Raw genomic sequence first — 14,293 nt, 5'->3', positions numbered from 1 at the left:
TGAAATATTGGAAATTCTGTGTAATCAAGCATTTCCTGAGCAATTAACTTTTCAATTCAATGTCTGCAAATCCGGGTGCGTGTGCATACGGCGATATATGATGAGCATATGTTTCATGGGTGCAACTTCATATGAAATAGGGGCGGTGGGGTAGCCTAATGGTTAAAGCGTTGGCTCGTCACGCCGAAGACCCGGGTTCGAATCCCCACATGGGTACTATGTGTGAAGCCCATTTCTGGTGTCCCCTGCCGTGATGTTGCTGGAATATTGCTAAAAGCGGCGTAAAACCAAACTCAGTCAGTCAGTCATATGAAATAAGTTATCAAATCCGTTTATAGCATGTATTTCCTATTGTGTTTTCATTTATCTCAGTGGCGCACTATCCACTATTTCGTCCCGTGTCAGGTAACACCTGTATATATAGCGGTGTGTTCTGGGATCCTGAAACACAGTGTTAACTGACGATATGGCTCATTGGATGAAGTATATCATACTGCTGGCAGGTAGGTCATATTTCACAGCATACATAAGTGAGGAATTGTGCCATTGTTTCATATCGTTGGTTGGTATGTGGTTTTTTCTTAATGCTACATGCATCAGTGAGTATGAACAACTTATTTAAATAATGATGTTCTGGAAACCGTCTCTCCATATAAATACTTAGGTGTACATTTTTCAAGTTCTGGAGAATGGTATCAAATTCAAAACGTTTTATCGCAACAGGCGAACAAAATATTATGTATGTTGAAATCAAAGGTTTTAACTTTCATAATTTGCCACGCAATGTTCTATTTCATATTTTTTAATGACAAAATTCTTCCTGCATTAGTATATGGTGCAGAAGTTTGGGGATTCCACCCTGCACTAAATATTGAACAAGTTCCTGATAAATTTTGTAAAGAATGCATGCACCGTGGTAGGTTTGTGCCAACTATTACAGCCAGAGGTGAATTTGGAATAGAAGCGACAAAACATTTTCCACGTTCATAACAAATCTTGATTCGATTGTACAATTGTGACTATATGATGAGCAGACACTTGTTTCAGCAACATTACTGCTGTATGATTATCTTTGTAAACAAATCGATTCTGAACCAGGCAATCCAATGATTGTCACCATGCGATACGACGATAGCGCATGTGTTTATGAATCACTATCATTGCGTGAGTGAGAGTGGTTTTACGCCGCTTTTAGCAATATGTCAGCAATATCACGTCAGGGGACACCAGAAATGGGCTTCACACATTGTACCCATGTGGGGAATCGAACCCGAGTTTTCGGCGTGACCAGCGGACGCTTTAACCACTATTCTACCTCACCGCCCCTTATGAATCAGTATCAATCAATGCAATTTGGCAGAAAAAGGTATAAAGTGCTGGACACTTCGGGTTAAGAATTTAGTGTACCAGTGTCGCTATGGATATGTTTGGATAGAACAAAGTATTGTATTATTTTCTAAATTTATAAATGCTTTCAAACAGAGATGTATTGGTCAAATATGGATAGCAGATTTTCCCTAATATTCTAAATTAAAACTTTATCGTACTATTCAATTTTATCCCTCTTCTGAACCATGTCAATACACATAAAGGTGAAAGAATATAGAATAGCTTTTGGTAAAATTATATTCAGTAATCATGGATTAATGATTGAAGAAGATAGATAGCAAAAACTACAAATTTCAGAAAGGCTGTGTCCTGTATGTATTGTACCAAGACCCGAAAATGAAGTTCATTGTACGTTGGAATGTCCATTTTAAGATGTGTAATATCACCTAAATATTTCTGTGAAAATCATCCATTACCTAAAATGTTAAAATTATTCAACTTTTTAAACTGCCGTGCCAAATACATATTTCTTGGTATGAAGAAGCGCGCTAATTTTTTAATGTTTAAAATCATAATACGATAACACCTCCAACATAACTATATGTGCTCAGGTATTGTTAATAGTGGGTTTGTTTGTATTTGTAATATGGGCCGGTGACCTAATTACGGAAATAAAGTGACGAGAACTAAGGCACTCTTCCGTCACACTTTGTAATATGATACCATGGTGTTGTCCGGTGTGTTCTATTTATTTTTATTACATGCATATTGTAAGGCATTTTCTATCATGGTGTTGACGGGTGTGATATATAATTTCTTTTTGCTACATGTATATAGTTAGGCACTATACCATCACAGCATAGTGCAATGTCTTCGAGAGAGAAAAAAGTAACAGTGATATGTATGTCAAGGATCAAAACCGACTCCGAGGTTTGGTTTGAAAAGTAAGCCAGTGGCAGAGGGAAATTGGGGAGGGCCGATAGGCCGGACCAAATTTCCCGAGGCCCAGGGCTTCCTTTTCAAACAAAACCTCAGATGAGGTTTTGATCCAACTTATGAACCGACTGAAGATATACCTTAGATATAATTTTAATATTTGGTATTTACTGTTGAAATCAACTGGGGTGCGACTGGTAGTCGATTCCATGTATTGTACGCTCAATGCACGCGCTACCCGTCTTGTGAGGAACACATGGTTCATACAATCTCCCTCGCAGCCATCCTTCGTAGCCTACTGGATTAAACCGCCAAGCTAGTAATCGAAGGGTTGCAGGTCCGAAACCAGGAATCGGCACAATAGATTGGATGTTTTCAATAATGTGATATTTTACGATCGTATTCAGTAATAGCAAGACAAAGTTGTATCAGTCTTCAAAACAAGTAAAATAAGTCAAGGGATATTCCTCAGAAAATCGACCCATGCAGATCCGGGGTGGAATAGGTCTTCAGCAACCCATTCTTGTCATAAAAGGCGACTATGCATGTTGTAAAAGGCTCGCTGACTTGTTGACACATGTCATCGGTTCCCAATTGCGCACATCGATGCTCATGCTGTTGATCACTGGATTGTCTGGTCCAGACTCGATTATTTACAGACCGCCGCCATATAGTTGGAATAAGGCTGAGTGCGGCGTAAAACTAAACTCACTCACTCACTCCTCAGAAAATCCCCTGGGATGCGTCCAATTGTCTTGGAAATCCCAGGGATTTCTTGGAGAATGTCCGCGAAACTGCTTGTAGAGGTTTACTCGGTAAAAGGAGAACCTGGCGAGTCAATAGAGTGACGTCACTTGACGTTTACAAGACAGGTTGTACTCGGGCAGAGCTTTAAAATTCACACTCCTGAGAGAGTTGAAAAATATTACGTCAGTTCGCCAATATTTTCGCCACTTTGTGACGACAGTTTTGTTGATCAAAACATTCTGTCTGTTTTAAGTATGATTTTAACAAAAAGCCAACGGTGGCGGAGTTTCTGTTTTGCCTCTGTGTTCCTCGATACCTTGTAACCCTCTTACTTCAATCTCTGTTTTTACTTAGTTCTGACCAGCGTCTGTCGAGGTCAGGACTGTTGTTGTGATGACACCAACAACGCTGTCTGCGGGGACGACGGCAACACCTACACCAACGAATGTTTCCTCTCCTGTGCCGGGTAGGCATACATCATGTCAGGCCATACTACATTTACCTTATATCATGCATCACCGAGCCTTGAACTTCCCTTAGAGGAGTCAGGGTCGGCACCATACACCTTTATTTAATTAATGCTTCTTTACCTTCACCATATCCATACCAGGGAATATTGTTATAAGGTGAGTATGCTTGCAGTCAAGCAAAGAAACAAAGAAGGGGTTTGTATGTATAATGGAAGACATGTTACAACACTAAATCGTTGATTCATAATTTAGGTATGCAAACAGTTTTGGACATGATAAATACGCTTAAAGGTGCAAATGGAGAAACGATGTCAGACTGCAAGCAATTACAAATCCTTGTAGACGGTTCTACAATCACACTTTACTGTTGTGCTTCAATAGTGCGACGAAGGTATCCGACGGAGAATGTGCCAAGGTCTGTGCCTGTACAAAACTCCTTTTACCAGTCTGCGGCAGTGATGGCGTGACTTATGGCAACCAATGCCTCATGGATTGTCAAGGGTGTGTACATTTGGAATGTATGTTCATCAGAGTAGAAACAATTTACAAGGACTGAAAAAATCCGATTATTTCAATGGGATATATGTATATCCATATAATATTCACCAGATAAAGTCTTAAAGTTATCATCAAATTATCTTTTCCTTTTGACCTTTAGCAATGAACTTTGTTCAGAGGTATGGTTTTTATGCTTTATGCCAAAGAACGAAACAAGGGGTGTATCACTATAATGAAAAATATGTTATAATACTAAATCGCTTATACATCTTTCAGGTATGTACTCAGTTTTGGAGACTATTAATACGTTTACAGGTGCATATATAGAAAACGATGTCTGATTTCTAGTTGTTAAGAATCCTTGTAGATTTTCCTACAATCAAACTTTACTGTTGTGTTTCAACAGTGTGACGAAGGAATCCGACGGAGAATGTCCCAAGGTTTGCACCTGTCCAAAACAGCTTTCACATGTCTGCGGCAGTGATGGCGTGACTTATGACAACGAATGCCAGCTGGAGTGTCAAGGGTGTGTACACTTGGGATGTATGGGTTTTTTTTAGATTACTGGGTAATGTCTTAAGCTATACTAAGATAATCCTTGCGCACTGACATCGTTTATGCATGCACTTGAATGATTAATACGCTTACAGGGGCATATAGAGAAACCGATGTCAGACTTCTGGCAGTTAATAATCCTTGCACACCTTTTTACAATTGAACCTTACTGTTGTGCTTTAAAAGGGCGACGGAGCTTGTCCAAAGGTTTGCGCCTGTCCGAAGGTCTTTTCGCCTGAGTGTGGTAGTGATGGCGTAACTTATTACAACCAATGTCGTATGCTATAATCTCATAACCCTTGCTCTTGTACCTAACTCTGTGACTTGTGGCGACCAATACTAGCTGGAGTTTCAAGGGTGTGTACATTTTGAATACGTTTTCTTCAGTTTAGAAACACTTTACAAGGACTTAAACACACGAGCATTTCAATTAGTTAGGTGTATATTCAAATATTGATTACCAGATATAGTCTTAAGTTGTCATGAAATAATCTCTTCCTATTTATCTTTACCATATCCATGACAATCAGTATTATCCAGAGGTATGTTTGTATGACTTATGGTAACCAAAGAACAAAACAAGGTGTTTAACACTTTAATGAAAGAACTGTTATAATACTTAACCGTGTTTTCATCTCCCAGGTATGTACTCAGTTTTAAAGATACGCTTACAGGTGTGTATAGAGAAAATGATGCCAGACTTCTAGCAGTTAATAATCCTGGTTGATTTTCCTACCATTACTCTCTAAAGTTGTACTTCAATAGTGCGACGAAGGAATCCGACGGAGAATGCCCGACGCTTTGTGCATGTCCTGTTGTCCTTTCACGTGTCTGCGGCAGTGATGGCGTGACTTATGACAACGAATGCCAGCTGGATTGTCAAGGGTGTGTACATTTAGGATGCATGTTTTTAAGATAACTGGCTAATGTCTTAAGCTATAATCAAATAATCATTGCTTTTGTACCTTTACCATATCTATGTTAAGTACCATTTTATTAGGTTCAGTATCCTTTGAACCTGACAAACAAAAATCAAATCAATGGGTTATCACTATAATGAGGCAGTTGCTACAAAATAAATCGTTGATTCATCTAGGCATGTCTTGGAGATGATAAATACGCTTGCAGGTGCATATATAAAAAAACCGATGTCAGACTTCTAGCATTTAAGAATGCCTGTAGACCTTCCTACAATTTAACTTTACTGATGTGCTTCAACAGTGCGACGAGGGTGTCCGACGGCGAATGTCCCAAGGTTTGTCTCTGTCCACTTATCTTTGCACCTATCTGCGGCAGTGATGGCGTGACTTATGACAACGAATGCCAGCTGGAGTGCCAAGGGTGTGTACATTTGGGATGTGTGGTTCTTTTTAAGATTACTGGGTAATGTCTTAAGCTATGATCAAATATTCATTGCTCACTGACATCGTTTAGGTATTCACTTAGTCTTGGAGATGATTGATACGTTTACAGGTGCATATAGAGAAACCGATGTCAAACTTCATGCAGCTTTCTGCAATTTAACTTTACTTTTGTGCTTTAAAAGTGCGACGAAGGTGTCCAAAGCGTATCCAAAGATTTGTGCGTGTCCAAAAGTCCGTTCTACCGATCTGTGACAATGATGGCGTGACTTATTACAACCATTCCCTAATGCTATATTCAAAATTATCCTTGCTCTTGTGTCTAACCCTTTGACTTGTGACAACCAATGCCAGCTGGGTGTCAAGGGTGTGTGCATTGTAGGGCTGCAAAGATTCACCCAGACCTCGATTCGATTCGATTTTCGATATTGGACCCTCGATTCGATCATTTTCGATTCGATTCGTCACACGAGTAAAAACATCAGATTTCATTTAACTCTCAAGAGTCGGTTTCATTAGCCTGAAATCCATCGTCGGCAATGTCGACTAACAACAATTATCATTGGATTATTAGCCAGGCGTCGACCAATCTTGTTTCGCCTTATTTCTGCGCCCCAAACTGCTCGAGTTGGAGTCAAGATTACGTTCTGGCTGTGTGGAAATAATTTAAATAGATATTCAAATATCGAATCGAAATAGTGATAATGGTTATCGAAAATCGAAACTAAGGTGTCATATTCGATTTTCAATGAATCGAACCGAATCGTTGCAGCCCTAGTACATTGTGGTGTCATGAAATAATCTCTTCCTATTTATCTTTACCATATCCATGACAATAAGTATTATCATCAGAGGTATGTTTGTATGACTTATGGTAACCAAAGAACAAAACAAGGTGTTTAACACTTTAATGAAAAGAACTGTTATAATACTTAACCGTGATTTTCATCTCCCAGGTATGTACTCAGTTTTAAAGATAATTACAGGTGTGTATAGAGAAAATGATGCCAGACTTCTAGCAGTTAATAATCCTGGTTGATTTTCCTACCATTACTCTCTGAAGTTGTACTTCAATAGTGCGACGAAGGAATCCGACGGAGAATGCCCGACGCTTTGTGCATGTCCTGTTGTCCTTTCACGTGTCTGCGGCAGTGATGGCGTGACTTATGACAACGAATGCCAGCTGGATTGTCAAGGGTGTGTACATTTAGGATGCATGTTTTTAAGATAACTGGCTAATGTCTTAAGCTATAATCAAATAATCATTGCTTTTGTACCTTTACCATATCTATGTTAAGTACCATTTTTATTAGGTTCAGTATCCTTTGAACCTGACAAACAAAAATCAAATCAATGGGTTATCACTATAATGAGGCAGTTGCTACAAAATAAATCGTTGATTCATCTAGGCATGTCTTGGAGATGATAAATACGCTTGCAGGTGCATATATAAAAAACCGATGTCAGACTTCTAGCATTTAAGAATGCCTGTAGACCTTCCTACAATTTAACTTTACTGATGTGCTTCAACAGTGCGACGAGGGTGTCCGACGGCGAATGTCCCAAGGTTTGTCTCTGTCCACTTATCTTTGCACCTATCTGCGGCAGTGATGGCGTGACTTATGACAACGAATGCCAGCTGGAGTGCCAAGGGTGTGTACATTTGGGATGTGTGGTTCTTTTTAAGATTACTGGGTAATGTCTTAAGCTATGATCAAATATTCATTGCTCACTGACATCGTTTAGGTATTCACTTAGTCTTGGAGATGATTGATACGTTTACAGGTGCATATAGAGAAACCGATGTCAAACTTCATGCAGCTTTCTGCAATTTAACTTTACTTTTGTGCTTTAAAAGTGCGACGAAGGTGTCCAAAGCGTATCCAAAGATTTGTGCGTGTCCAAAGTCCGTTCTACCGATCTGTGACAATGATGGCGTGACTTATTACAACCATTCCCTAATGCTATATTCAAAATTATCCTTGCTCTTGTGTCTAACCCTTTGACTTGTGACAACCAATGCCAGCTGGGTGTCAAGGGTGTGTGTGCATTGTAGGGCTGCAAAGATTCACCCAGACCTCGATTCGATTCGATTTTCGATATTGGACCCTCGATTCGATCATTTTCGATTCGATTCGTCACACGAGTAAAAACATCAGATTTCATTTAACTCTCAAGAGTCGGTTTCATTAGCCTGAAATCCATCGTCGGCAATGTCGACTAACAACAATTATCATTGGATTATTAGCCAGGCGTCGACCAATCTTGTTTCGCCTTATTTCTGCGCCCCAAACTGCTCGAGTTGGAGTCAAGATTACGTTCTGGCTGTGTGGAAATAATTTAAATAGATATTCAAATATCGAATCGAAATAGTGATAATGGTTATCGAAAATCGAAACTAAGGTGTCATATTCGATTTGCAATGAATCGAACCGAATCGTTGCAGCCCTAGTACATTGTGGTCTTCATACTAGAAAAAAACTTTACAAGGACTAAAAAGGAGTGATGTGTATTTTCATATACTCATCACCAGTTAATGTTCTACGTCATCATCAAATACGCTTTTCCTTTTTATCTTTACCATATCCAAGGCAATGAAAATTGGTCAGAGGTATGTTTTTTTAGCTTTATGGTAACCACAGAACAAGACAAGGTGTATATCACTATCATGAAAGAACCGTTATGATAATCGTTGATTCGTGTTTTACGTAATTTGTACTCAGTTTTGGAGATAATTATAATGCATATAGAGAAAACGATGTCAGACTTGTACCAGTTAATAAACCTCGTTGACTTTCCCACCAATTCTCTCTGATGTTGTGCTTCAATAGTACGACGAAGGAATCCGACGGAGAATGTCCGAAGGTTTGTGCCTGTACAAAAGACCATGCACCTGTCTGTGGCAGTGATGACGTGACTTATGACAACCTCTGCCAGCTGCAGTGTCAAAGGTATGTACATTTGGGATGTGTTCTTCAGATTAGAGAAACTACAACCATTTCAATAAATATTGTATTTATTCATAACTGGGTAATGTCTTAAGTTATTATCAAATAATGTCTGCTTCTTTACCATATATTTAGTAACAAATATTGTTGTCAACATATGTTTTCGTGTGCCTCCTGTCAAACAAAGAACAAAACAAGGTCTTTGTCACTATAATCAGAGAACTGTTACTATTGCTCATCATAAGTTCATCATCGTTGTATCTGCACTTAGTTTGGGTGATTCGACCTTTGGCGCTTAGATGCATTTGTGTTGCAGTAGCTTTTTTCCGTCTTTTCAGTGGAGTCACCATAGTCGGACTTGGGCACTGTGGATGAACGTGATTGAGAAAAGCTGCAAATATTCTTGGGGTTTTTTGGGTTTTTTAAATGGTTATTTTCAAAGTATCACCAATGTATCATAAACTCTGATTACAAATACTGGTTTTAGAAATAATCAATAACTTACTGTTACTCCACTTAATCAATAGTTCAATAAACCTTATATCAAAACGCTTTGTATACATTCGTTTTTCTTCACCTGGAACCGAAACATACAGAGCCTACTTCGTGCACTTCAGCCGCATAAAAGACGTGTTGTTGTCAGTAGAGCACGGTAATCTGATAAGCAAAAGGAGCATAACTCTCAAAATCATAACTCAATATTTATACAGTACCTTAGCAAATCAATAACACTACATACATTTGTCACACCGTCAACTCGACTTTGGCTTGGCAGCCTTCAGCACACAGATACAGCTTTCGTATAGACACTATAAAGTTCGACTCAAGAGGACGAATATAATGCCACATACTTTAAACGCACACACCAACGATCTCGGTGGACGCCGGGGATCATGTATTTTCGAAGTTGACGCCGTGTGTCAGTAGTGCGTAATAACCATCACGATTTGTCAAACATCCGTTCACTCGACGAGGGCCACAGCCAATAACGATGTGACGCAGCCTTTCCAAGTCCCCTTACAGGTTCAGGCCACGTTTAGCCACCAACATGGTCGGTGGTCCATGACGTAGAGGCACCCGTGAAGAGCCACCTCCTCGTGGTGGGTGCTGGGTAACGCTAAGAGCTCTTCAACCCCCGTTGTGGACCCGGGGGTATATTTGGTCCACCAACCCGTTTGCCGTGGGTTGCGCCCCTGTGTCGGTGGAGGATGGGAGTCTGGTGGTTGAAGGCACTGGTCTCAGGAACAGCGTTCGTTTGCTCAACGCACCACTTCGCCCCTTACTTCACCTAGACGGGTGGTTGAATTAGCCCGGTTCAACCAATCGGCTGGTCATGTCAGGCCCTGTACCATAGATTTTATGTAATTGCACAACATTTGATTTAATATTGTTTAAATTTTGGTCTTGGCACCCTTTGTTCATGTAACATCATTTGATTTTTGTAATATGTTTATCGTGAACTTTGCCTAGAGTCTTATGCCCAGAGGGCGGTGGCTCATGGGCCAATCTGGTAGAAGAATTAATCTTTTAGTTTTTCTGCAGGAATATATCATCCGAGTATCCTTGGTGCTGCAAGTCGGAGGTCCGCTTGTGTTTAACATTGTCCTTACGATACTCCATGGAGGGTGGAGAGCTCGGATGATGAACCATTAAAAAACTAACCATGGCATACGAAACCCCCCTTAAAAAAAACCCCTTAACGTCCACTTGACACTGATCCAGAGGGTAACGACCAACGACTGTCCACATCCATTGATTACTGGCCACGATGGAGACTCAAGATAACACCAGACTAAAGTTAAATCTTTTTGTTTTACTTTGCAAAAAGGCATACAAGGCATAACCGGTGTTGTAAAAAAGTATCAAACGTTTATGTTCAGGGTCACTGCTTATTGAGTGCAGCAAAAGGCAACGGCAACTAACCTGATGACCACTGAAACGTTCGTTGGCATTCTGGTTTCGATCTCTCCTCACAGAACACTTAATACCAGCAAAGTAATCGTAAGAGACCGAGATCGATTGTTCACCGACATGTCTGAACTTGACATTGTTTCAGAAATGAAAGATCAAAGGGTCTTATATGTAAAGCGTTTTAAACACGTAAAAAACAGGAAACCATTTCAACAAACACGTACATTTTTTCATTTTCTTCTCCAACTGCTCCCAGATCACTAATGGCAGGGTACTGAAACATTAATGTCGACACCAACATACCAAACCCACTGAGATGTTTTAAATGCCAGAAGTTTGGTCATGGTGTTAGTACTTGCACATTGTCTGTTGTGTGTGCTCACTGTGGTGAGAAGACACATACAACATCGTCTGATTAAACTCCTCCAATAGCCAAATCGTCTATAAGCTGTCAGACGAATTTAACCTGGCTCAAAACCAATTCTCCTAAGATTTTGTCACCTGCTATGTCTACTCCTTAGATTTTGTCATCTGCAATATCTACACAAACTGCAGAACCACTTCCTGGTAGGCCCCAAATCCAATCTTCTCAGTCAACTCAAAAGTCTCAATCAACGTCAAACGTTCAACAAATCGTTAAAAACAAAGACAAACCGAAGCCAGATTCTTTGAAGAAACAAAGTGGCAGAGCCCCAAAAGGGTCAGATGATAAAATCAAATTATTTAACAAATACGGATCACTTGAGGACATGGACGTATCCGAAAGCGTCCACTCTAGGGCACATATCTTGTCGCCCTCGAAAACGGTGCGAGGTAGATCCCCAATTAATCCGCCTAAAAGATAGGTCTATCTAACAATATTGTGCAGTGGAACTGTAGAGGACTCCGGACAAATTTTAATGAAATACAGCTATTAATCCAGGATTTAACACCATCAGCGTTCTGTCTGCAAGAGACGTATCTGAAACAGACAGATAATTTTAACTTACGTCAGTTTGAAACGTATCATTATTTTTCCCCTCCAGGTGATAGAGCCACTGGAGGTTCTACTATCCTTATACGACAGGATATTATTCACAGCCCTGTTACACTTAACACAAATCTCCAAGCTGTTGCAGTGCGAATTACTCTGGATGTAGCTTTTACGTTATGCTCTCTGTATATTCCGCCTTCATCGAACCTTCAGCTGACTGATCTTCAATCACTCTATGATCAACTCCCAAAGCCATGTGTTATTATGGGTGACCTGAACGGTCACAACCCACTCTGGGGCAACACTAATACTAAAGGCAAAATAATTGAAGATTTCATTTCCAATAATGACCTGTGCATATTTAATGATGATTCAAGCACCTATCTGCATCCTGCAACTGGCACTTAATATTCTTCTCTGGATTTGTCTCTTGCAGATTCTAACCTCCTGAATGAATTTGACTGGTCTGTTCATAATGACCTTTGTGGAAGTGACCTCTTCCCAACTATCCTTTCAGAAATAACTCCATCTGATTCTTCATCGTATACAAGATGGAACTTTTCGAAGGCTAATTGGTCTTTATATCAAACTATATGTAAATCGAAACTGCGACCTGAATGTTTCAGTGATATAACTGATCCCATTTAAACTTTTGCTGACGTTTTAAAGCAAATAGCTGATGAGTGTATACCACATGTACGAAAACCATGGTTTAATACAGATTGTAGACAAGCAAGAAAAGCGAGGAAAAAGGCAGAGCGTTATTTCCGCCATCATCCAACTGTCCATTACTTAAATAAATTTAAAATACGCAATGCAAAGGCGCGTCGTACCTTTAAACAAAACAAACGACAATCTTGGAGAAATTATGTCTCAAAATCATGCACGCCAATGTCTAAGGTATGGAACATGGTTCAAAGAATTAACGGCAAAGGTTCAAAATCTGCTGCTCACCATCTTAAAGATGGTGATAATTTAATTACTGACAAGTCTAAAATTGCAAATAAAATTGGCGAAACTCTTGCCAAAAATCCATCATCGGCAAATTATGTCCCTGAGTTTCAGAGATATCAGAAACAACAGGAAAAGACAAAACTTAATTTCGAATCAAATAACGGTGAAGATTATAGCGAAGTGTTTTCATTACATGAGCTACATACTGCTCTTGAGCAAGCTCATGACACTGCAGCGGGTGATGATAATATACATTACCAGCTACTGAAACACTAACCGGAACCATGTCTGATGACACTTTTAGATATCTTTGACCAAATATGGACGTCTGGAGAATTTCCTCCTTCGTGGCGTAATGCCATTGTCGTCCCAATACCAAAACCTGGCAGGGATCATACAGATCCGTCGAATTACAGACCGATATCTCTAACTAGCTGTGTTTGTAAAACCATGGAACGTATGGTGAATAATAGATTAACTTGGTATCTTGAAACCAATAACCTTATAACAAATATTCAATGTGGTTTCAGGAAAAATCGTAGTACCATTGGTCATTTGGTACGAATATAATCCTTTGTTAAAAATGCTATAGTAAATAAACAACATGCTGTATCAATTTTCTTTGATCTTGAGAAAGCTTATGATACGACATGGAAGCATGGCATTTTGAAGGATTTACATGATTTTGGTTTGAGAGGCCGTTTGCCTCTTTTTATGTCACGGTTTTTAAAAGACAGGCAATTTCAAGTCCGAGTGGGTTCAACCCTGTCTGATCATTATAATCAGGATCAGGGTGTCCCACAAGGCAGTGTTTTGTCTATCACACTGTTTAGCATTAAGATCAATAGTTTATCAACGGTTTTAAATGATTCAATTGACGGATCATTATATGTGGATGATTTCAATATTTCTTGTCGTGGTAAAAATATGCATACTATTGAACGGCAACTGCAGTTATGTTTAAACAAAATGAATAAATGGTGTCTTGAAAACGGCTTTAAATTTTCTAAGTCCAAAACATATTGCATACATTTCTGCCGTAAATATAAATCACATAAAGACCCAGAACTGTTTTTAAATGGCACTCCCATCAAGGTTGTAAAAGAGGCCAAGTTCCTAGGTCTCATTTTCGACTCCCATTTAATTTTTCTTCCGCATATCAAATCTCTACAAACTAAATGCCTGAAGGCACTCGATTTATTGAAAGTTGTGTCTAATTCAAGGTGGGGAAGGGATCAAGCTACAGCGGGTGGCCACAATATTACGTACATTGTCCATATTTTTTAGTAAGTTTAGAAATTAATCTTACTTTGAAACGATCGCGTTTGAAAACTAACTCTCTAAACGTAACCAATCTTAGCGAAATAGTAGAACCATTCACGCGACTGAAAAAAGTCGTCTGCTCGCTTCCGTCTGCTATTTTCGTCGACATGGGAAAATCTCAAGACTTGCCTTCGGCCGTTAAAACTATTATTGTAGAACGATATCAGGATGGCCAAAATTGTTCAGCTATTGCAAGACATTTCGGCTTCCCCAGAAGTACTGTTTATTCTTGTGTAAACCGTTTTCAACGAAGAGGCTGGATTGAGAATCGCCATCGAACAGGTCGTG

General features: G+C 39.5%; 1 protein-coding gene across 3 annotated transcripts; it reads left to right on the top strand.

Moving 5' to 3' along the window:
• The first annotated feature begins 465 nt into the window (after positions 1-465).
• On the top strand, positions 466-9,395 carry LOC124290658 (ovoinhibitor-like). 3 transcript variants are annotated; one of them, XM_046727445.1, is made up of 10 exons: positions 466-503; positions 3,367-3,478; positions 3,864-3,983; positions 4,387-4,506; positions 5,301-5,420; positions 5,757-5,876; positions 6,974-7,093; positions 7,430-7,549; positions 8,728-8,847; positions 9,183-9,395. In XM_046727445.1, exons 1-10 carry the CDS (start codon positions 467-469, stop codon positions 9,217-9,219), a joined length of 1,026 nt encoding a protein of 341 aa, XP_046583401.1. In that variant the 5' UTR covers position 466; the 3' UTR covers positions 9,220-9,395. The 3 variants fall into 3 exon arrangements, with proteins under 3 accessions (XP_046583401.1, XP_046583402.1, XP_046583403.1); XM_046727446.1 differs by lacking the exon at positions 8,728-8,847; XM_046727447.1 differs by lacking the exons at positions 6,974-7,093; positions 7,430-7,549.
• Positions 9,396-14,293: the final 4,898 nt, after the last annotated feature.

Source organism: Haliotis rubra, unplaced genomic scaffold (assembly GCF_003918875.1).
Source record: "Haliotis rubra isolate DU_JTF1 unplaced genomic scaffold, ASM391887v1 Scf47, whole genome shotgun sequence".
Lineage (NCBI taxonomy): Eukaryota > Metazoa > Mollusca > Gastropoda > Lepetellida > Haliotidae > Haliotis > Haliotis rubra.
This window is presented reverse-complemented; position numbering and strand designations above follow the sequence as displayed.

Bases quoted from the DNA above. Each gene is read 5' to 3' on its own strand.
- LOC124290658 (XM_046727445.1), top strand. From the start codon at position 467: ATGGCTCATTGGATGAAGTATATCATACTGCTGGCAG. The intron at 3,479-3,863 runs GTAGGCATACAT...GTGCTTCAATAG, and splicing joins TGTTTCCTCTCCTGTGCCGG to TGCGACGAAGGTATCCGACG. The intron at 8,848-9,182 runs GTATGTACATTT...CCGTCTTTTCAG, and splicing joins TGCCAGCTGCAGTGTCAAAG to TGGAGTCACCATAGTCGGAC.